Source organism: Octopus sinensis, linkage group LG19 (genome assembly GCF_006345805.1).
Source record: "Octopus sinensis linkage group LG19, ASM634580v1, whole genome shotgun sequence".
Classification (NCBI taxonomy): domain Eukaryota; kingdom Metazoa; phylum Mollusca; class Cephalopoda; order Octopoda; family Octopodidae; genus Octopus; species Octopus sinensis.
Window position 1 is genome coordinate 12977568 of NC_043015.1, and position 25093 is coordinate 13002660.

At 36.7% G+C, this 25093-nt stretch overlaps 2 protein-coding genes across 6 annotated transcripts; both read right to left on the minus strand.

Annotated features, from left to right (window-relative positions):
- Positions 1-1210: 1210 nt before the first annotated feature.
- On the minus strand, positions 1211-23662 carry LOC115222216. Of its 5 annotated transcripts, XM_036511164.1 has the most exons (4): positions 23567-23662; positions 23335-23376; positions 10671-10747; positions 1211-2599 (listed from the first exon to the last, which is right to left on the minus strand). In XM_036511164.1, the coding sequence occupies exon 4, from the start codon at positions 2574-2576 to the stop codon at positions 1377-1379; it is 1200 nt and encodes a 399-aa protein (XP_036367057.1). In that variant the 5' UTR covers positions 2577-2599; positions 10671-10747; positions 23335-23376; positions 23567-23662; the 3' UTR covers positions 1211-1376. The 5 variants fall into 5 exon arrangements, with proteins under 5 accessions (XP_036367057.1, XP_036367056.1, XP_036367058.1 ...); XM_036511163.1 differs by lacking the exon at positions 23567-23662 and having other exon boundaries at positions 23335-23541; XM_036511165.1 differs by lacking the exons at positions 23335-23376; positions 23567-23662 and adding an exon at positions 19439-19738.
- LOC118760841 lies at positions 7377-8649 on the minus strand (the record flags this gene model as incomplete). The annotated part of the gene is made up of 1 exon (XM_029792374.2): positions 7377-8649. A coding segment is annotated over one exon (1134 nt), but the record flags the coding sequence as incomplete, so codon positions are not given.
- Positions 23663-25093: the final 1431 nt, after the last annotated feature.

The window sequence follows — 25093 nt, forward strand, 5'->3', positions numbered from 1 at the left end:
AAACATGTCTGATCATAGGGAAATATTACCTTGCATTGAAACAGGTGAGGGTTGGTGACATGAAGGGCATCTGGCTATGGAAAATCTACCTCAACAAATTCCATCTGACTCTTGTAAGCATGGAAAAGTAGACATTAAATGATGATGATGCTCTGATTCCTACTACCGGTCCTTGTTCACCAGTCTGAGCTCAAGCAGTTCAGATATTGATATATGTAATTTCACACAAATAGTCTGAAGTGCATGGCAATTGCCATTTTTGGAACATCAGCAGGTTCAGTGAGTATCTGGTTGTAGGCCTGTATTAGGTTGATTTTTGGAATAATCCGTGTTCCATTCAGTAAACCAGAAAAATCATGCAAGTATAGTATGGGATAAGTGTCAGCCACTGTAGCTTTGTTGAGGGCTCTGAAGTCTCTGCATGAACACTAGCCATTCGTCTCCTTCTTAGGTACCAAATGTGGTGGGCTGGACCAACTGCTATTGGCTGGCCGAATGATCCCCAGGTCTAATATGTGTTGAAACTCTTGTTTAGCGACCCTCAAGTGGTCTGGAGGCAGTCTTTGTGGTCGTGAGGCCACAGGTGGGTTAGTGGTTTCAATATGGTGCGTAATCCTGTGTTTGACAGCCTTGTTTTTGAACAGTGGTCAGGTGATGTCCATGTATTATTGAGGATCGCTTTGTATCGGCTGGTTTCAGAATGTAACATGACTGGACCTACTGTGGACATATGTGTGGTTATACCATGTAGACTACTACGAAAGCTGTGTTGATGGCATCAATAGCATTGTTCTTTGAAATATACTGTGCTTTGTCACAGCCATCTGCAATTCTATTAACTTTTTATAGGGTGTGGGAAGACTATTTCTTTCAGTTCAAGAACAGATGATGGTATTACACTGCTTGTCCCATGGAATTCTTTCTTGTGCATCTCGTTTGACATTGTTATTGCCTTGTTTCAGTAACTTTGTTTGCAAATTACCCAAATGATTGATTTCTATCACAAGAGATGGGTTCTCATGGCAGATATGTATAATTTTGTTCAATTTCTTCAGATACTTCAAGACTTTCTATGGCTATTTGTCGAAGTATTCTAGAGACTTTATGAGTTAATAAACCTCCGTCAATAGTAGTAGTTCAGCCAAATAAGTGATTGGACAGAAGAAAACAAAACACTAAAATTTTACAATTCAAAAAGAAGAAATGTTTGAAATATCAAAAATACATTTTTATTAAAAATTTGAATCAAAAGCACTATTTTTCTTATAATATTTCATTAATTATAAAGATATTATACAAATATGATTTAGCTGTAATGGTAACTACTTATATATGAGGTAAATAAATGGTTTTACCTATTCAATACTCTGTAATAATCAAATAAAATTCAGGGGTAAACTAAATGCTGGTGCTTTATCATCCTTGGTATTCTTTAAATGGATATCAACCTTGTTTTCCAAAATATTAAAAACTGCTGTTGCTAGAGTTTGAGAACGATCTGTGGGTCTTGGAGTTCGGTAAATTGGATATTCCTTGCAATCTGTATCACCAAGGATGTTACAAATGTCAAAGGCAGAACGTGGAGGAGGCAAGCTTGAAGCATGTTTGTAACGGTGAGCAGAACTACCATATGCAACTGCAGGGAGTTCTTCAATGTTCAAATGTTGGTAGGTATTAACATGAATATAATGACAATCTTTGCTTGGATCATTCTGTGGTGGAATTGTATGAAGATAATGTTGATGTTTGGGTCCTACTTCAAGAGCCCACATGTTATCTTTGTCTTTCACTGAAGCCATATTGCAACAAATACCATAAGCCACACCATGTTTGTTGTCCTCTAGAATCTTGACAGCTTGTGTAACACTGGATGCACTCAAAAGACTTCTGTCAATGAATCGTCTTGGAATGCATTCTCGATATGTCTCAGCTGGATAAAGACCATTGCACGCAAAAATCATTCCATGATTATTGAAACTAAAATTTCCTCCAGGTAGGAAACCTGGATAACAATAAGCTGTAATATATTCCCGGTCTTCTTGAACGACATTCTTTTTTACAAAGTTATCATCAATCTTACAACAGGCAATATAGACATATGCTTCCATACGGGGACTATAGTCCTCATTATGCGCCAATATTTTTAAATCAGGTCTATTAATAAATACAGATGTACAGCCTCTAGTATCATCAAGATTAGTAGATTTCTTTGAAAGTATTAACATTTCATTTAAGCAATTTAAAAGGAAAAGATTTTCAAAAGCCACACCTGATCCATCAGACATTCCTTTAATTTCTTCAACATATTGAGGAAATGCTGCATTACATGATGCCAAGAAACCCTCATAGACGGATCTTCCTTCATGACAATTGTAATAAGGAAGTAAGGAAGACTTCAGCTCTGGGAATTGGGCACAAAAGCTGGTTATCTGTTTACTAAATTGTCCTCCAATTGTATAACTAACATCATAATGAGTTCCTGCAGAAAAAAGTAATGGAATTTGGTTGTTCTGCAGCTTTTCCAAGCCTTCAAAGACTGAAATGTTTTCTGTACCACAAAATTCATTTTCCATCATTCAAATAATTAATAAGATATCAGCTGAAAATAAAAATAAAATGTTAAAATTATGTGTTTTTTTTATTTCTGTTTTTAATTATTTATTTTTTCTGCCAAGGGAGGAAGTCATCCTGAAACTAGAGATCTAGTCCTTATGCTTACAAAAGATTGAGCACCACTAAAAGAGAGAGGGAACAGTGAAGGGGAGAGGAGAAGAATAGGGAAGGCTGGGAGAGAAAATCAGAAAAGAGAGAAAACCAAAAGTGTTATCTGTGTAACCTGTGAAAGGAAAATAATATTGAAGATGAAGTAAGAAAAATAATAATAAAAGAAATAATTTGTTTTTGGAACTTATTCTTTTGTTTGTGTGGTAAAAAGTTTGCTTCCCAACCACATGGTTCCAAGTTCAGTCCCACCGCATAGCACTTTGGGCATGTATCTTCTACTATAGCCTTGGGCCAACCAAAGCCTTGTGAGTAGGTTTGGTAGATGGAAACTGAAAGAAGCCCATCGTATATATATATATGTGTGTGTGTGTGTGTATATATATATATATATGTGTGTGTGTGTGTGTATATATATATATATATGTGTGTGTGTGTGTGTGTGTGTGTGTATATATATATATATATATGTGTGTGTGTGTGTGTGTTTGTGTGTTTGTTCCACCACTGCTTGATAACTGGTGTTGGTGTATTTATGTCCCTGTAACTTAGCAGTTTGACAAAAGATATCGATAGAATAAGTATCAGGCTTCAAAAAGAAAGAAAAAGTAAGTACTGGGGTTGATTAATTTGACTAAAAAATCCTTCAAGGTAGTGCCCCAGCATGGCCATAATCTCATGACTGAAACAAGTAAAAGATAAATGATAAATGTAATGAGAAAATATTTTCAGTTTCAATTCTAATTGAAATCTCTATATTTTTCTCTAAATTTAAACTTTAAAATAATCCAGATATGTAATTTTTTAATTTTTTAGTTGTTTTAGTTATTGGACTGTAGCTATCTTGAAAGGTTTAGCTGAATAAGTCTGGTGCTAACTCTACTGGTCTCTTTTGCCAAACTACTAGGCTAGGGGATGTAAACAAACCAATTCTGTTTGTCAAGTAGTGTTGGGGGACAAATAATATATTGCGATTGCAGGTCGTACCCAGGCACTGGACTGAAAAATGGCATTCGGCAGTCACCACAGTTCCATGCCACTGGCGTTGCCCCTGTTCACTGTTGGCACTTGCTCGGCTGCTCCAGTGCAGCTCTGCACTCGCCCCTCCCCCCCTGTCACGACAATACTGTTGGCCTTCTGCATTGGTTGCAGTGCAAACATCAGACTGAATGATGAGTATGGGCTGTTGAAGCAGCCACTGTGCTCCGCAGGTCAAGGCGTGCAGCGGCTTCATGATTCTTTTAAGACGGTGCTCCAGCATGGTCACAGTCAAATGACTGAAACATATAAAAGATAAAAAGAATAAACGCAAAGACACAAACACACACACACAAACAATGGGCTTCTTTCAGTCCCTGTCTACCAAATCCATTTGCAAGGCTTTGGTCAGTCTGGGGCTATGGTAGGAAACACTTGTCTAAGTGCTGCACAGTGGGACTGATCCGAAGACTACACAGTGAGCTTCTTGATCACATGATCATGCCTGCACTGATAGCCAGACAAAGTTGTTACACACACGTAATTATAAGGAAGACAGTTATTTGGTTAATAACAGTTATTTGGTTATTTGGTTAATAAATAGAGTTAATTAATTATCTACTGTTGCATTACACTACGTTGAAAAAATACAAAATACAGAAACATGTTGTATATGAATGTGAAAGTTTTAGGAGATAAGGGTCTGTTCAATTTGGTTTACAGATTTTTTGATTAATATTTTTTTTAACTAATAAGTTTGAAACTTATACTGGTGGAATGTCTCTGGCTAAAAAAAAAATGTCTCGGGCTAAAAAAAAAAAATTTTTTTTTAAATCCATGAGCTAAACTGATCCAAATAATCCTTGTTTTGAATATACAAAAAGTGTGTTTTATAATTCTGAAGTTTGGCAAAGAGCATGAGTTGCTTTTCTGTATATCAAGTTAATTTAATTACAGATTATTCAGTTTTCATGTTCAGTTACACACACACACATATAGTGAAAGTATATAGAATAAAAGAAGGAAAATGTACGTTTAAAGGATAAAATATTATGATAGTCGACTGGTTTTGTGTTTTGTTAATCATGACATTGAAATTGGTGAAAATATTGCAATTTCGTATTTTTAATCCATACCTTTTGTATGAGTTTGTAAATGAATCAGCATGTAGGATTGGTGATTGTTATTATTCGAGACAGGGGAGGTAATTGCACTTCAGGAGGGTAAATTTATATAAACTCATGAGCTAAAGTAGTGAGATAAAATATGTATGCGTTCATTAAAATATTTACAAAAATCAAAATTGGTTATGCATTCATATTCAGGTGTTTTTCAATAAATGTATTTTCTTTATTTAGTCGTTCTTGTATAGAAATTGTTTTCTTGCACTGGTAGAGGGGTAAAAACCGTGAAGCTTGGTTGCAGAGTCCCTGCCCATCTCACTCTGTGTTCACTCAATGGTATCTGTCAATATCTTGGGAAACGGATCTGTTCCCTAGTGTACATCTCCCTCTAAGTGATATCCTCCTATATAAGCCAAACAAGGATGTCACTTAGACGGAGAACTACACTGCATAAGGATGCTATTTTGCCCTAAACGAATGACTTTAACCTCATGACCAAGGGTAGCAGCTACCAGATTTTTGTGGTCAATAATAAGATGCAAATTATCAAAATGAAATTCGAATTTTGGATAAATCTGGATGCGAAACCATGACCTTCGTACATTCTCTATTTTATTTAGAAACACACATCTAGCAAACAATTTGATGATATTAATTCAAACAATCTTTCAACACATTTTAATGAAGTGCATTAACTTTTGGGAAACTATTATAATTCAGTAAATGATTTCCAAATGATCAAGGCTTCATATTAGAAAATGAAGCTTTATTTGAAACTTCATTAACAAGTAAAAAACTCAGCTAATCTAAATGCAACAAATATCAACATCACTTTAGATTCCACTTCACAAGCGGCATTTTTAGAAGAGTGCTACTGTCTGAATTTTGCTATACTATAGAGGTGTTCTGGGCAAATCTGCTTAAGATCTAATGAAAAAACTCATAATATCTGGGAAAAGCTGAACCAAAGACAACAGACAGATGTTCCAGATGTTCCTTCAGGTGAAGGGAACAAAAACGGGCTCCATACCGTATGAAGGCAATGTTTTTGTATTTTAACGCCAAGGGAAGTAACTCTGAGTGAATCCTTGTGTTAGCTTTGAGATTCCACTGCTAACATGACAACCAACGTCATTTCTTCTTAAGTATAAGTTTGAAGGCTGAGTCAACAGAGAGAAGCTACAACTCGATGAAATCTCCAAGTGGTTTAAATGCCCAAGTCTCCAACATTCAAGTGGCTAAAATGTGTCAGCAGAAGGGCATCCAGTTGTCATGACCTTTATGTGGCTTGTCCCCAACACACTTGTCTGAGAGGGCTTTCCTCTCTGAAGACCTGCTGTTCAGCTTCCTTGAGAGTTTCTTACCACTACAAAGCTAGTCTGGAGGGCAAAGATACTATCTGGATCTATTAAGCTGAAAATTTTCAGTGTTATTTTGGCATGTGATCTACAACTAAACGGTGATTACTTTAGGTTACTTTTCAATTTCTAAATACTTTTAAGATGTTGGCTAAAGATTTTTTTAAAAATAAATTCTTTTGTACATACAAAGTATTGTTAATGAATTTTTTCACAATTCTTACTATTTTAATAATATTAAAACGATGTTTCATTTATGTCTTAGTAAATAATAATAAGAAGAAACCAAGAATAAAAAATATAATAATTAAATTAAGCACGTAGATCACACAAGTTTGGCAGCCATGAGTTTTGCAATGTAAAAAAAACTAAAAGCCTAAAGTAATCGCCCTTGAATTTGTAGATTACATGCCAAAGTAGCACCAAATTTTCTTTTACAATGTCAAGTCTGTCTTGCTCTATGGCCCCCAAGTTACAGCAAATGAACATGTATATCCTCGAAAAGCCCCAAATATTCACAAATAAGCCTCAAAAATATCCTAAGCATTAGATATCCAGAACTGTGAGCAACAAAGACCCTTGAACCACAGCTGAATAAGACAAGGGGAAATGCATAGGTTATAACTTAAGAAGACAAAGAAGGCAGGATGTTCTGGCTTCCTTCCTTGCTTCCCTAGTGGAAATCAGCTGAAGAGGAAGCGAAAATAACATGAAATCAAGTGAAAAGAAACAGGGTAATGTGCATTGGAAGAATGCCCATAATTGGCTAGGAATCCTAATAGCTTATGATGATGCCAGAAAAAGGATACTAAAGCACTATTCCCCTTTTCAGCAATGTATTTATGTGAAGCAGGATATACTACATTAACTCCATAAAAGAAAAATCTTATCATCATAACACATTGAAAGTTAGGGCAGATAAGAGAATTCAGCTGTCTGTCTTTAAACCAGAAATATGTAAGAAATTAGTACAAAAATTAAGCAATGTTACCCCATTAGATTTTCTTTATTTCTTTTCTTTTTAGAATGTATGTATTTCTAAAAATAAACATAATTTCTGAAAACTTGCAATTGGCTATTCTTTGAGGTACACCTACTAAAGGATCTGCAGAAAAAAGTGTTTGAGAACCACTGGTCTAAAATCATTAATAAACTGTTCATAAGAATAAAAAGAAAGAGTACACAGAAGATAATGTAATGTTTTTATTGATTCAGAATCAGTTTTATAACAATAAAGCTTTTATAATATATAAATTCTTTAATGTGTATTAAACAATTCATAATGCAGGCTTCTAACAGAAGAATACTATTTGTGACACAATTGTTTGTGATCTTTACAACATATTCAGGGGCAAAGTAAATGCTGGTGTTTTGTCATCTTTGGTATTCTTTAAATGGATATCAACTTTGTTTTCCAAAATGTTAAAAACTGCTGTCGATAGAGTTAGGGAACGATCTGTGGGTCTTGGAGTTCGGTAAATTGGATATTCTTTGCATTCTGTGTCACCAAGGATGTTACAAATGTCAGAGACAGAACGTGGAGGAGGTAAGCTAGTTGCACGCTTATAACGGTTCATTGTGCTGCCGAACCTAACAGCAGGTATTTCTTCTATTTCCAGATACTTGGCAAAATTTACATGAATATAATGACAATCTTTGTTTGGATCATTCTGTTGTGGAATTGTATGAAGGTAATGTTGATGTTTGGGTCCTACTTCAAGAGCCCACATATTATCTTTGTCTTTCACTGATGCCATATTACAACACACTCCATAAGCCATACCATGTTTGTTGTTCTCTAGAATCTTGACAGCTTGTGTAACACTGGATGCACCCAAAAGACTTCTGTCAACGAATCGTCTTGGAATGCATTCTCTATGTGCCTCTGTTGGATAAAGACCATTGCACGTAAAAATCATTCCATGGTTATTGAAACCAAAAGTCCCTCCAAGTAGGAAACCTGGGTAACAATAGGCTGTAATATATTCCCGGTCTTCTTGAACGACATTCTTCTTTACAAGGTTATCATCAATCTTAGAACAGGCAATATAGGCATTTGCTTCCATATAAGGACTATGATCTTCATTGTGGGCCAATATTTTTAAATCAGGTCTATTAATAAATACAGATGTACAGCCTGTAGTATCATCAATATCAGTGCATTTCTTTGAAAATGTTATCATCTCATTTAAGCAATTTAAAAGGAAAAGATTTTCAAAAGCCACACCTGATCCATCAGACATTCCTTTAATTTCTTCAACATATTGAGGAAATGCTGCATTACAAGATGCCAAGAAACCCTCATAGATGGATCTTCCTTCACGACAGTTGTAATAAGGAAGTAAGGAAGATTTCAGTTCTGGGAATTGGGCACAAAAATTGGTTATCTGTTTACTGAATTGTCCTCCAATTGTATAACCAATGTCATAATGAGTTCCAGAAGCAATATGAAAAGTAGTTGCTTGTTTTTAAAATTTTTCAAATCTAAGGGATAATCAGTTTTAACATCACAGAATTTGTCTTCCATAGTAACAAGATGTGATCAGTTCCCAAATCTGCAGATAAATAAATATTTGAATCTCATTTCATAGAGAAATTATTGATATAATAAAATATAATATAATCACACAAGCTCACTCAAGACATATATCATCTCAATATATGAATGTGACATATTATGACAAATTACCTTTTTTTTCCTGTATCAAGCATTCTTTAAAATATTTTGTTTCAAAGACCTAGCTTAAACCTACTGAAAAGCGAGTCAATATTATTAAATGTTAAACAGGCATTCTGACTGAATCTTCCATGTGTCAACATGTACATCCTTGCGACAATGTAACCTTCCTGGGTCTGAAGAGTAGCTGGTGGTATACACCTTACTTGGATTTTTACCACTTCTGAGGTTCCACCTGCTATGAAAAATATGTAGCTCAGATCTTACCTACTCCATTCCATAATTCTTGTATTCACACACCCTGGTCACCTCACATGGAATATAAAAAGAACCTTTTTTTCAGTTTATCGTTCTTTGATATGGAATCCCCATTATCTGTCCACATTTACATGAATATGATGAATAGGAGATCACTCATGTCCAGGAGAGGCTGGCAAGTAATTTATTTATTCATTTATAAGATGCTCAAAATCCTTACAGGTACTTCTTCTCCTAGCCTGCTAACTTGCTATGGTACATCTTTCCTTATGAAATTGCATTAGGCTGATTTCTCATCTGCAATGATCTCCTTTGGCTCAGAATTAATGTATCTAAGACATTGTATCCATTCACCATTAGATGGTGGTGAGAGGGACACATTTGTATATGTAGGAATGTATGTATGTGTACACATATATATGTATGTACGTGCATATGTATGTGCACATGTATGTGCATATGCATGGGTGCATGCCTATATAGATGTATGTATGTGTGTATGTACATATGTACGTGAGTATTTAGGTATGTAAGTGTGTAGATGTATGTGTGTGTACATGTGTATGTATGTTTATGTACTGATATGTGTATCTGTTCAAGATGTATACATGACTGTTACTCTGTCGAAGGTTGTATACACACACACACACACACACACACACACATATATATATATGTACACACATGTGTGCGCATGTGTCCCTCTCACCACCATCTAATGGTGAATGGATACAATGTCTTAGATACATGCATGCAAATGAAGAGCTCAGCTGCAGTGGCTCAGTCACAATGCCAGAACAGATATTGATTGACTTCTGAAGCAGTTTTCAACAGCAAATTAGTAGATGTCCAGTCAGTGGACAGCACAAACATCACACGGATACTCTCAGTCTGTTCTAAAGGACTTCAGCATTAATTCTGAGCCAAAGGAGATCATTGCAGATGAGAAATCAGCCTAATGCAATTTCATAAGGAAAGATGTAGCATAGGAAGTTAGCAGGCTAGGAGAAGTTGGGCTGAGCAGAAGAAGTAGCTGTAAGGATCTTGAGCATCTTATAAATGAATAAATAAATTACTTGCCAGCCTCTCCTGGACATGAGTGATCTCCTATTCATCATATTCATGTCAATGTGGACAGATAATGTGGATATGTATTTTGTCATTTTTTGGTCTAACCAGTGATGAAAGTGTTGAATGTTAGCAGTTAATGTAAACTAGTTAATTAATCGATTGTTATAAGCAGTTAATTAATTGATCATTATAAGGATGGACATTTTTGATTTTTAATTACAGAGTATCAAATAGTGTTTGTTAAAAATGAGAGCAATCATCTCTCTAGTTATGAAGAGACAGGAGAAGAAATATATGGCATAAGTAAAAGAACAAATAAAATGCAAATAAGATGGGTGAAAAATTAATTCATTAAACAAAAAATGACCTGTCTAAGTTTATAAAAGTTTACTGAATATATATATATATATATATATATATATATATATATATACACACATATATATAAAAGGGAAAAAGTAAAAATAAAATTCAATAAATTACATAATTTGAAAGTGTGATCCTCGCTCTGTTATCTCTACCTTGCAATTCTGGGTGATGTGGTTGTGACTGCAGATTAACTAAAAGAAAATAAAAAAACATGGGAAAAAACAGATTGTAGATTGGTAGAATGGTTAGGACAGCAGACAAGTTTCCTGTAGTGTTAGTGGCGGACCTTTAGGTTTGAGTTCAAACTTCACTGATACCAAGGGGCTGGGGTCAATAAAATAAAACATTGTGGATCTTTTCACTTTGACCGGCAGATTTAAAAAATAATTTGTATGAAAGATCAAACGACATCTTTTCCGTGTGCAACTTGGTAACTACAGCAGATAGAAAATTGATCGTTGACTATATAAATAAAAAATTAGCTGTTATCGATAAATACATATTTATCATTATTAGGTAAATAACATTAAAATTTTGTTGAAGTGTTTTAACAATGGCTGTTAACGTAGAGGAAATAGTAAATATAGTCTATGTGTTACAGTAAATATAGACAGAGTAGTCTAATTCGTGTTGCTGTAGAGGGGGGTGGTTATAGTTGTGGGGGTGATGGTGGTGGAGATATTAGAGTTAGATGTGCGGTTAGTCCGTCCTCTGTCTTATGTAGCAGGGAAAAGACCTGAAATCTCTAAGAAATATTAATCGTTGGTTGATATTAAAACTAACGAAATGGAGGTGGAGAAAAAAGGTGGGAGATTTTGTGAAAAATAGGGCCACAACACGGTTTATAAGCAGGGAGCTCATTATAAGAACAGGGAACACCATACAGAAAGCTATTAGAGAAATAATAGGAAGACGATGTGGAATCCAGTTAACAAATAGCTTACAAACTACAGAATTTTCTCAAGAATGCCAAGAGAAAAAGATGTTTTATGTGACACATTCTACAAGTATATGAAGTTTAAAGGTGTTTAGTTACAAAAAATTATTTTTTAAATCCGCCAGAACTTCCTGTTGACAAACAACAGCAGTGATTGTATTCACCTCAATAGACGTTATTGATTGGTTGAAATTGCCGAAATACGAGAAATTTAACAACAAATAGCTTGCAAACTACAGAATTTTCTCAAGAACACCAAGAGTAAAAGACGTTTTATGTGATACATTCTACCAGTATACGAAGTTTAAAAGTGTTTAGTTACAAAAAATTATTTTTTAAATCTGCCGGTCAAAGTGAAAAGATCCAACATTGTTAACCCTCTTGATACTAATCTGGCCGTAGCCGGCTGAAAAATTTTTTGGTTCATAAGACCAACCCAGCCGTAGCCAGCCGAGAGTACCCATTGTTATTTAAATGTGAATTTAAGCACAAATCTCGTTAGTACATTTGTGAAAATATGTGATTTCCCTTTGTTAATAGTCGAGTTAGAGTATCTGACATTGCTTGACATGATATCTGAACTCAGTGAATTTTGGGAGATTTTTTTCCACATTTTTTTGGCATCGATTTTTCTTCAACATTGAAAATGAATAGGAGTTTCATGTTATCAAGCATTGATTCTGAATTTAAAGCTTTTTCAACGGAAAATAGGGAGATATTGAGAAAAAGAATGAATGAGGTACAAAAGCACATGGTGTACAATAATGAATATGATATTTCTGTATCTGAAAATGAAAGTAGTGATTCTGAAGAAACAATGCGGCGATTAGCGACAGCAAAGACGATTTTACATCGGAATGAAGTAAAACCTTTAAAAATGTTTTTATTAGCAATTTTTCTGAGGAGATAGAGTTTATCTATAGTCTTTCTGCCAATGTTATGGTATAAGTACTGGTGTACTTCCGGAAGTACCAGATACATTTCAAAAAAGTGTTTTTTTTTTATATATGGGGGGTTAGGGTTTCTGTTAGGGTTAGGATTTGTGTTAGGGTTAGGGTATGTGGCGATGCTTCGGTATATGTACACACGTGACTTTGTTTACATTTCTGAAGATAACAGAAACCCTTTTCTCGGATCTTTTCCTTTTGAACGGCAGTTTTCAACACAATTTTTAGTTAACTAAACACTTTTAAACTTCGTATACTGGTAGAATGTGTCAAAATAAAACATTTTTCTCTCTTGGCTTTCTTGAGAAAATTGTAATTTGTAAGTTTAACGTAGTTTCATTTTTCGAATTTTAACCAATCGATTGCCTCTATTGAGCTAAAATCATTTGCTAAAACTGAGACAACATCCTGTCACTAACCCTAACCCTCACCCTAAATTTTAGCCTTTCGTTTTTTTTTTCTTAATTGTTAAATTAATTTAATTGTTACGCGTGTCTAAAATTATTCGTTTTGTTTTTGTTTTTAGTTTTTGTTTTCGTTTTAGCCTTTCGTTTTTTTTTCTTAATTGTTAAATTAAAATTATTTTCCATTGCTTTCGTTTTAGCCTTTCGTTTTTTTTCTTAATTGTTATCCTTAAATTAATTTAACAATTAAGAAAAAAAACGAAAGCAAAAACTAAAAACAAAAACAAAACGATTGATTGACCCAAGGCTAGACACTTGCCCAAGGTGTCATACAGTAGGACTGAACCTGGAACCATGTAGTTGGGAAGTAACTATCTTACACACAGCTACAATTTTTTACACCACTTTATCTTAAAAAGGAAATTACAATTAAAATGAATTGTTCAGTTTGGTTATATAAAAAAAAGTAAATAAAAATTAAGGGGGAGATAAGTTAAACTTTTTACACAACATAAACACTGAACGGTAACGAACAGATTTGCTCCTATTACTACGCTTGCAGTGCCATGATTGGCGATCCTTCGGTGGAGCTGGCAGAAACGTTAGCACGGCGGGCGAAATGCGTAGCCGTATTTCGTCTGCCGCTACGTTCCCAGTTCAAATTCCGCTGAGGCCGACTTTGCCTTTCATCCTTTCGGGGTCGATAAATTAAGGACCAGTTACGCACTGGGGTCGATATAATCGACTTAATCCGTTTGTCCTCTCTGTGTTTAGCCCCTTGTGGGTAGTAACGAAATAGGTATAGGTACCGTAAGTGGCTTTGTTTACATTTCTGAAGATAACAAACCTTTTTCTCCCCCCCTAACCCCCCATATAAAAAAAAAAACCACTTTCTTAAAATGTATCCGGTACCTATACCGAAGTTACGCTCAAACTGAACAATTACTTTAAAATTAAATTGCTTAAATTTGAAACATGGTAAACACACTTAAGCAAATACATCTTTTAAGTTTTACTTGCTTCAGCCATTGCACTGTAGTCATGTCGGGGCACTGCCTTGGAGAGTTTAGTTGAGCACATCAATGTCAGTACTTATTCTATCGTTTTCTTTGCCAAACCACTAAGTTACGGCGACAAAGAGAAACCAACACCTGTTGCCAAGGAGTGGTGGTGGACACATACACATGTATTGTCGAAATACAGGAAGGACTTGGGAAATTGGCGTTATGCATCTTGTGCAGGGAAATGGTGGCGGTACGTGGTGTACAGGTGATGTGGACTGTACAGTCGTCAGATTCCATTAGATTCACCTGAAATAGAATTGTAAATTTTCCAAAGTAAAAATATAAGCGTTGTCTACAACGACTGACGGGATACAGAGGATATTTAACGAATTCCATAGCGTAAAGATTACATACAATGAAGTAACTTACCAAAGGTGAACGAAAAAAAAAAAAAAATTGAGTTCTCACAAGGGAGACAACACTATCTTCACTCATCACAAATACAGTATCTGAATTACCTCCCTTGTATCACCAACCTGAATTTTAAATAAGAAATTCATTACGATTTAGCCCATAGTAGGTTTGGCTGAAGAGTGATGTTCTTTTTGGCATCGCTGACTTCAATGTAGGCCCTACCGAACGAAGTCCAGTGCTTTTAACAGGAGCTCCTTTCATATAGATGGCTAGAAATCTGCTATATCAAATTGGGTAAACCTAGCTATAACCCTACCTCTATAGGCCTTAAACCATGGGCGAGGTCAGAGGCATTTCTAACGTCGTTACTGATCTTCCTGATGAGCCGTTTCCTCACCTGTCCGATCTCAGACTTCTCAAGGTTTGTCAGCCTGCATTTAGGGTAGAGGCAAAATTTCGTTTATGATCCTTGATCGTTATGAAGTTCTCTTTCTTCGCCAGCGTCTCTACCCTATTTTTTAATGCCTAGTTTAAATGCTATATCTCTGGCGTTTTGGTTAATACTATCGTACGCCTGGCGGGTAGCCTTCCTGTACGTCTGTGTAACGCCGTTGTTAAGAAGCTGTGCGTGTGTGTCGTTACTTACTTTATATAAATATTAAGTTTTATCAGAAAAGAGAATGGTCCTATCTGAAGATTTACAACTGGCTTCTTTCAGTTTCCGGCAACGAAATCTACAAGGCTTTCGTCGGCCGGAAGCTATAGAAAACACTTGTTCAAGGTGTCACGTAGTGAGATTGAACACAAAACCGTGTGTATGTGTGAGCGTGCGCGTGTGTGTATAAACACACATACATGCATACATACATCCATAACAAATACAGATATCTAAATATACGAATATCTGTCTTTCTCTGAGTGTACAAACAAACACATTCACACACACATTTCTAAAGAGCAGTCGCCATATTTCATTCCATATCGGCTGCCTCTGATGAGCGCAGGGTTATATGATCGGATTGTTACTGAATACTTCGTTGAATCCCTAACGCGAAACCGATAGGTAAGATCAGCCGTAATGGATATATAATACTGTATACGTCGATAATATATTTCTATCTATATGTAAACGTGCGTATGTGCACATATATATATATTGTTTAGTTTGTGTTAGTGATTATTGTTAACGTCCGACTTTAGTGTCACCTAAATTATAAAGTTTTAATAAGTTTTCTCCACCAAATTTCACTCAAAAGGTTTTTATTCAGTTGAGACTAAAGCAGAATATATATAATAATAATGAACTCCGTTGTGTCAGATACGAAAACGAAATATCGAACTTATTGTATACAGTGCTCAGGTGCACTACAATTCATCAGAAAAAAATAACCAAAACTGCATGAACATTACATTGAATATGCACAGGAAGTGAACAGTGAAAGTCTTTAAAAAAAGGAAGAAGAAACGGAAGTGGTGGTGGCATCAGGTGTACTTTGGTGAATTTCAGGAAGCATGGAAATTTTGAAGGATGTAGTGTCCGACAGCTAACAGCTGATGGAAGTAATCTATTCCATGTTTCAGAGTGTGAAAAAAATGTTTCCAAAAGTCACGAGTGCTGTGTTGTTTTCGAATTTGTAAGCATGTCCATGAGTGTTAGACATATGGAATTCAAAAAGGTGCCAAGGTTCTTATTGGAAACATAGTGGCTAATCTTGTGGGTGTCTACCAAGTCAGTTGCCTGATGTCGGAGCTATAATGAGTCTATGGTTGGGAAGCAAGACGTTCAGAGTATGGCAGATGCTTGAGGGCGAATATTCATCTGGTTGAATGTTTCTGAACAGCTTCTAGGAGATTGATATGCCGAAGATACGGAAACTGCAGAAAATGCGCACTTCCGAAAAGAATTTCTTAACTCCACAACACACACACACAGAATAAAATCAAGCATTAAAAGTTGAACATTAATAATAACAAGGATCTAGTTGGTTTGGCTGCCAGCATTTCAAAGATTCAAGTTTATCGAAAATTTTAAAATTTGGTGCAATAATATACTTTTCCAAGCTGGAGTCATTTCGCTTTTTCCAGAAAAAAAATTTTTTGAAAGCTATAGAGGTTTAAAGTTTGATCATTTTCACCCAGTCAGGAAACAAGATTCGGAAACTCATTTTGTCGCTTCCCAACCATTCTGAATGAATTGCTGTGAAAAGTGTTCAGCAATTCATTCAGATGAGTGGCCCGCTCATAATTTAAATACCATCTGACATTGAACCATCAACGACATTATGTGGATCCAGTGACCGGAACACACACTCAGGCCATTGAAATATCTGAAATTATGAGCGGGCCACTCATCTGAATGAATTGCTGAACACTTTTCACAGTTTCTCTCAATAATTGGGATCAGACTGTTCCCGTTATGCTGTTCTACAGAAAAGTATCGACGGGCTGAGCTCTGTTTGAGACTAAAAACCCACAGCCTATCAATTCTACGTCAAAGGTTCCTGTCGTTTCGTTGTTCAGCATCACTGTTTTCGAAGAGAGGAATGTTGTCGTCATTCAGCATTCTTCTTCGATTGTACTTTCATCGACCAGCAAATCTTGGTTCGTCGATCTGAATGGGGTTATCGTTTGTTCCAACCATCTTCCCTCGTCGTTTATGATGAACTATAGCCCCACACATCCCGCGGCACATATTGTATCAGTCAGTTATTGTATTTTTAGATTTTCCTGTTAGAGTCACTGCTGTGGTTATGGGTATATCCATGACAAAAGAAAAATATTAGTTCTAAAATCTCACTCAGACTCAGCTTGCAGTTTAATTTGTTGCTAATGTCCGTATAATGGGAAAATTGGTTTCCATTACGAACTGAACATAAAGTTTGACATCTCTTTCGAGGACAACGAAGTACAGGCCTGAATCGTCCGCCTCTGTCACGCTTTCGTTTTTCCTGCATGATAGCACCGCATCGATGGCAGGGATCTGCTTTTTCTTGTGCATCCAGCAGATTGAAATCTTTTAAAAATGTGACTGCTGTTTCCTCCGCCCAAATGACACGTATATAAAAATCTTTCAGCAACATTTCAACGTAAGGTAAATCTCAAGTGGAAAGGTGAGGTAATAACAAGTAGTTTTTAAGGTAGATAACTCTGGCTATACTATTTGACAACGTAGTAGACCGCATACTATATTAGCACCAAGGTCCCCCCACCTCCATATTTTGAAGAGATCTCAGGCCAGCAGTGTTTGGGATCTGAAGATATCCAGTAAGGCTAAACCCCTTATGAGCGAAAAACCCAGGGTAACCCCATAATTTTAACCAATCAACCGTCGTTGATTGGTTAAAATTACCCAAATACAACAACTTTAATTCGAAATTTTGTCAAAAATGTTGAAAGTAAACCGTATTCAGTGTGAGAAATGACACCAGTATATGAAGTTTTGAGAATTGTTTAGTTAAAAAAAGTAATTAAAAAAATCAGTGAGCCAAACTGAGGGATCCATATATATATATATATGTATGCATTTGTTTTGCAAGATTTCTGATGTGAAATCGTAATAATCCTTTCTACCAAAGGCGCAAGGCCTGACATTTTGGGGTGAGGGGATTACATCAACCTCAGGATTTCACTGGCACTTAACTTGTCGATCCTGAAAAGATGAAAGGCAAAGTCGACCGCGGCAGAATTTTGAACTTGGAATGTAGCGGTAGACGAAATACCTATTTCTTTACTACCCACAAGGGACTAAACACAGAGAGGACAGACAAACGGATCAAGTTGATTACATCTACCCCAGTGCGTAACTGGTACTTAATTTATCGAACCCAAAAGGATGAAAGGCAAAGTCGACCTCAGCGGAATTTGAACTCAGAACGTAACGGCAGACGAAATACGGCTACGCATTTCGCCTGGCATGCTAACGTTTCTGCCACCTCGCCGCCTTAATAATAATAAAGAGTTTGGAGACTTGTACATTCACAAAAATTATTTTGTAGTTATATACAACAAATTATAATGATGTGCACGTTTCTGCTGCAATGACTACTCACTGCTGCGAATCCAACCTTGCGATATTGCACGTGTAGGTCATTATAAGCTGTATACAGCTATAAAATACATTTTGTGGATGTGCAAGTCTCCATACCCTTTATTATTATTATTATTATTATTATTGTTATTATTATTATTATTATTATTATTATTAATATTCTATGTTTGACTTTTGCTTTACATTTGTACAAGTTGGCTCCAAGTCTCACCCAGAGACAAGTTGGAAGTTCATGTTGGTGTTTGCCTTGGGTGCCATATATTTGGTTTTGTACTTAGTGTTGTACTAGTGAATATCTAAAAAAACATACGAAAATTATGTTTGCTTTAAAACTTGAGATTACATAGAAAGTATTTTGTGTAGGATATGAGCAGTTCCCATGAGCACTATCTTTTGAATTTCTACCATTTTTGGGTTTCCTGGTATCTGAGTTACGTAGCAATCAGCCCCTTTTGCTATCATTCCTGGGTTACCTTTGACAACAGGTATTGTTTTAGTCTTCAGGTTCCACATTTTGCTGATTTCTAGTTCAAGATCTTTATATTTGCTCAGTTTTTGGTAGGTCTTGACAGATACATTTATATCGATTTGGACAGTCATATCAATGAGGAGGCACGATTTTTGTCTGAAGTCTTTCAATATAATGTCTGGCCTATTCGCATCTATCTTTCTGTCAGTTTGAATGGTGAAGTTCCAGAGGAGTGAGATGTGATCATTATTATTATTATTAATATGAATATACATTCCAGACAACTTTTACTGTCCAGCAGAGAGAACACGGAATTACGCATCGGAAGAATTCACAGATTGACTAACGACTAAATGTAGTCATAGATGTTTAGATACTGATCGTTATGGCTAGCTGTTAACTTAACTGAGAGCTAATACGGTATCTGCCCGGATAATATATCCCTCCAAATTCACTTTTATATTTATATTAAGAGGATTAGAAAAATTATTTGGTATTATATTAGATATACAGTAATGTGATTACAATGAGACGAAACTCTTGTCTTTTGAGCCTTTTCTTCAGTAATTTTAGCAAATAAAGATCATATTTATTTGAAGACATAGAGTCAAAGTCTGTAATGATATGCCGAGATAAGATATTTTCAAGAGTTCACTTACTTAGGATAAATCCATTGAGTTCAATTGATCACACACACACGAAAAAAATATGGATGTCGAGAATGCAACACTTGTTAAAATGACATCTCGTTGCAAGGTTCCATTCAGGTGTTGCTAGATTTTGAAATGTAATTACTAGCACAGGCACTGGGTGTATGTATAAGAGGAAACTTATTGATTAAATGGATCTTTTAAAATTTCTTCTATTTGAAGCATTTCAAATTTAAACAAGATCCGATCAAATCCAAGAAAAGTCACACACACAAAGAAACCAGTACAAAAAAAAAAACAAGTATATAAATACGTTGTGAGGAAGGAAGAGTGAAGAAATCGACGTTTCAAACAGTCGCTTTTTTGTTTTTTCACCAGAAAAGGAAAACGGGGGTAAAAGAGAGTCAATCAAAGTGCGCAGTTTTCCAGTGTTAGTGATATGCACACTTTCAGCTAGACATACCCTGACATTGCCCTTGTATAACAGACGTGGACTGCAATCCTTGTGGTCATAATATCATTATATAAACATAATAACATCTGCCTAAAGTTTTGTAACAAAAGCTTTAAATCTGACTCATATTTTCATGATTTACTTAGTGTATGTTGTACAACATGCGATGTTTTTTTTAAAAATTATTGTTTTCGTTATGTGTTCTAATTTATGAAAAGAAAGAGGAAGGTTATTCATGTATAGCCTTAGGCGTGGCTGTGTTGTTAGAAGTTTGCTTCGGATTCAGACCCACCTCGTGACATCTTGGGCAAGTGTTTTGTACTATAGCTACGGGCCAGCCAAAACCTTGTGAGTAGATTTGGTAGACGGAAACTGGAAGAAGCCCGTCATGTATGTATGTGTATACACACACATACATTATTTACATATATATCTATATGTGTGTGTGGTGTGTATTTGTGTTTGTACCCCACCAACGCTACAGGTGGAAACCTTGCCAAATACACTGCTTCAGTCATTTGACTGTGGTCATGCTGGAGCACTGCCTTTAGTCGAGCAAATTGACCCCAAGACTTATTCTTTGTAAGCCTAGTACTTGTTCTATCTTTTTCTTTTGCCGAACTGCTAAGTTACAGGGACGTAAACACACCAGCATCGGTTGTCAAGCGATGTTGGGTGGGGTGGGGTGGGGGACAAACACAGACACACAAATACACACACACACACACACACACACCACACACACACACACACACACACACACACACACACACACACACACACATATATATATACACATATATACGACTGCTTCTTTCAGTTTCCGGCTACCAAATCCACTAACAAGGCTTTGGTTGGCCCGAAGTTATAGTAGAAGAAACTTGCCCAAGGTGTCACGCAGTGGGACTGAACCCGGAACTATGTGGTTGGTAATATATATACGGGCAGCCTTAGATTCTTTCAAATATAAAAGTGTTTTTCAACCTAAGATCTACCTGCTATTATTTATAGCTTTATTTAAGGCGGAGAGCTGGCAGAATCATTAGCACACTGGACGAAAAGCGAAGCAGCATTGCTGAAATTTACTGACTTTATGGTGTTTAACTCTGTCTTTCACTTTTGGATACTAGAGTGATAACACTTTGCCAAAATTCCAACTGCTATACTCTTTGCCTTTAAGAGTCAGCAACAGATCCACAGAACTATCGATAAAAACTAAAGTGACTTCTTTCGTATCTAACAAAATTAGGTTATCAACAAGAATATTCATGTGAGACAGCTTATCTTTAATGAATACACGATATGATATTACCTACATCCTTTTTGCTGACGAACTTAAGCTCTATTTGAGTTATATTCCTGACAGCAAGAGAGACTTAGAACTGGTCACAATGTTTTCAGATGACATAGGAATAGAGTTTGGTCAAGATAAGTTTTCATGTTTGGTAAATAAACGCAGCGAGACTGTTGACTAGACGAGGGGTAGGGATACCAATGGTCTGTCTATTACCCCCATCTCCAACTATTAATGTTACAAACACTTTGGAATTGACGAGATTGCATATGTTGGTGCTGTGATTAAAGCTGGAGGGAAAAAAGAATGCTTCAACAAACTTTATTAGGTATAGAAATCAGAGCTATCTGCATTCAATAAAGTACATCTTACAATGCTTTTGTTGTGTCATGCTACATTCAACGTTTGGGATACTGGACTAAACACTCGAAGAACTCTGCAACTTGATAACTACAAAGATAACTATCAGTAACTGCCACATCGACACTGACACTAACAAGATCTATATTAAATGGAAGGATGGAGTCAAAGGCAAAAGGTCGCTCCAAATGATCTTTGAGTGCCGCATCACATCACTTAGACAACATCTACTGAACAGTAAAAAAAGAAATGAAAACAATATATGTATACTTAACAGTGAAAGTAATAACATCATGATAGGCAAGGAACTTCTAAATAGGTTCTCTGATAATTCAACCGTCCCATGTAAGCCAAGGGTGACTGTTTTGTTCTCCTTAAACAGTCCCAAAAGAGAAATTCTCATCATACCCGTAGAAAGTTATGCAAGGGTACATATATCTCAAGTTGGAGATTACCAACAACAACGACAAGAATAGCAGTCTTTTCTAGACCTTTCACATTTTCGAGGTCAGCCAGGAACAGGAGACAGCTTCTAAATAACTGAACGAGAGAGACAAGGATGCCCTTAGACCTCTGTGTTGTGATAGAAAAATGTCGGTTGATCCTTCCCAGAGTAGAAGATATCACACCTAACATAAGCAGCAAAAATGTCTGCAGGATATTAGCTTCCCAAGAGTTATTACATTGTCGCTAAAACCACCTCCAATATTATACGCAGGAAGGATTGTTCTGATGACCACACAAAGGCACAGTAGAACCAGATTATATTTACAGCTTTATTATTAATAATTACTGATAAAACATTTTGATAAAAACAGCAACTCTGAGTAAGTAAAATAGACCAAATATTGTTTTAGGGTGCAGGGACCAAAAGTTATGCATTGTTGTAGAGATCAACTGGTGGAAGTGAATGTTTCAAGAGAAAGAAAAAAGGCATTTATGGCAAATTAATGTGAATCTTACGGCTCTCATATCAGGGCTACAGACTTTTATTTGTATCTATTTCTTAAGTGTACTGGGTCACGTAACAACAGATAGATTTGCATTAAAAAAATTGAAATGCTGGAGTTCCCAAGAAAGAAAACAAAGCAAACATTCGCGTTCGCCAAATGCAATAGAGTAGTGGTACAGTGAAAATCTGTGACACTTTGCAGAAATTTTCCTGTTGAAGTTCCCTGGCTGAACATACAGTCACATTTACATATGCAAACACAGTAATGTACACACACCACACACACACACACACGTATAACACGTATACTAAAGTAACTTGTACATCCACTACAGGAGTATATGTATATCGACAGATGCACATAGGTATTTAGACTAGCCAAGTTAACAAATTCAGAAACACCATGAGCTGTTTGCCTGAAACAAAAGAGCCTTGCTACTTTGTTAGTGTCCGGCTTTAATTCTATACAGGAAAATACTCAAAGACATCCCAAAGAAAAAACATTTGCCGCTAAGCAGTTTGTTCGGCGTGCTAACAATTCTGCCAGCTTGCCACCTTATTTTTTCAAATTTTGGAACAAGGACAGCAATTTTGGAGGGGAATGGAATGTTAGTCAATTACATCGACCTCAATATTTGATTGGTACTTTATTGTATCGATTCCCCGAAAGGATGGAAGGTAAAGTTGGTGAGAAATTCCGCTAAGCATTTCATCCGACGTGTCAACCTACCAGCTTTTTGCTACATACATATATATAAATGCATAACATCAACTCCAGAAATACAACTAAATAACACACACACACACACAATTTTGCATATAAAAACAAAATTAACTATACTCACATGAGTCCTACTTTAAGTAGTCGTAGTCTGTACTGAAGTTGTCTAGTGAAGTAAACAAAGTGAAATGCATAAAGTTTAAGATAAACACAATCCAATAAAACGAATGTTATATTTTCTTAATCATGTGATTTCGGCTCTCGTTTTAAACTAGTTCAAAACTATGTAGTTAATAATAGATAACCAGAAAGCCAAGTCACGAAAAAAAAGATAAAGTTTATTTAAATAAGATGACCTGATATTGTTTCCTTACATTGGAAATGCAATACGCATATAATTGTTAATCACATTCCGAAGATTCCCTATAGCTATTCGACTATTATACATATATGTAGCATAGCTGATATCCTCACTGTTTGAGAGATATATTAGAAATGATTTCGTGCTAGATAACAACCATCTTTGGCTAGTTTGACCCTGTTGGTCCACTGCTCTGATTGGTTGGCATTTGGCGCAGTTTGTCTTTTGACTTATTTCGTGCCAGTGTGTAAGCCAACCAATCACAGCCTTCAGATAAGGTCTACTTCTTTTGAGCCTACCCCAGGCTTTATAAGGCGCCAGCATTCACTATTCCAGGTCCTTTGGCTTACGAAACGGTGCAGGAGCAAACGTTAATCGCGAAAAGTCAGTCGGCTTGCAACTCGGCACCTGAAGAGGCAAGTCGATGCCTCCAAACAGCGTCGTGGGACGTTGGACGGAGGGTCCAATTAAGTTGCTCGGGGTTTGGTTCGGACCAGAGCAGGGTGACCCACGCAATCAAGACCTGGTCTTGGCGGTAGTTATCCCTGAAAGGTAGGGCGGTGGTAGCCAATCTGTTTATCGCATCGGTGATCACCTACCGCCTTGCCGTCGTGCCTTGTCCAAGCTGGAAAGACAGCTCTTCCGCTTCCTGTGGAAGAGCTCGAAACCGCTTGTGAAACGCTCTGTTTGTTGTCAACGACTGTTTAAGGGTGGACTAGAGATGCTGCGGCTAATGTTGCGCAGAAATGCGCTGAGGTTAAGGCATCTGTGGCTCTACCTGGATGGTGAACGGGTGTGGTCTCCGATGGCGAAACACATGTTTCCCAGGTTCACCAGTTTCGGTGGACGGGAAGCCTGGTATAATCGTAGATCGAAGTTGGGTACGTGGTACACGGAGTACCAGAAGGCACTCCGACTCTTCCGTCGCTCGGGCAATGCCTGCGGCAGTGGTTCTACCGCTGTTTTCTATAGAGGGTTTGTAGAGGCCGGTTGCGATGATACATTAGGGGAGACCCTAGGTTTCGATGATAATCAGCTGGCCAGATTGTTCCAACGTACATTCGAGCCGAGGACCCTGGATAATTTTCAGAAGCCCTTGGCATGGCAGTGTTACCGAGGTGCCTTACCTGTTTGGGATAAACTCTCAAGGCATGGTGGCCACGACACCCCGATCTGTCCAAAATGTGGGCGTGGCAGGGAAACTGTCTCGCACGCGATTGTGCAGAGTCCGGAGGTGTCAGACATGTGGGTTTGTGCCGAACAACTGTTGTCAGGTGGAGGAGGAGCACAGCTATCGACTGAATCCATAGTGAAAATTGACCCGCCGGATTTCTTAACGAAAGAAGGTAAGAATTGTTTTCTATCTGTGGTAGCAGTTGCGAAACAGGTAGTATGGAAGACAAGGATGAGAGGGTTGATGTCAGGCAACTTCATCTCTGGTCCTGGTTTGGTGGAATTTTTTTATATTTCACCTAAAGAGACAAATAGGGCTGGGGAGGAGATGCCTGAGTAAGAAAGTGTT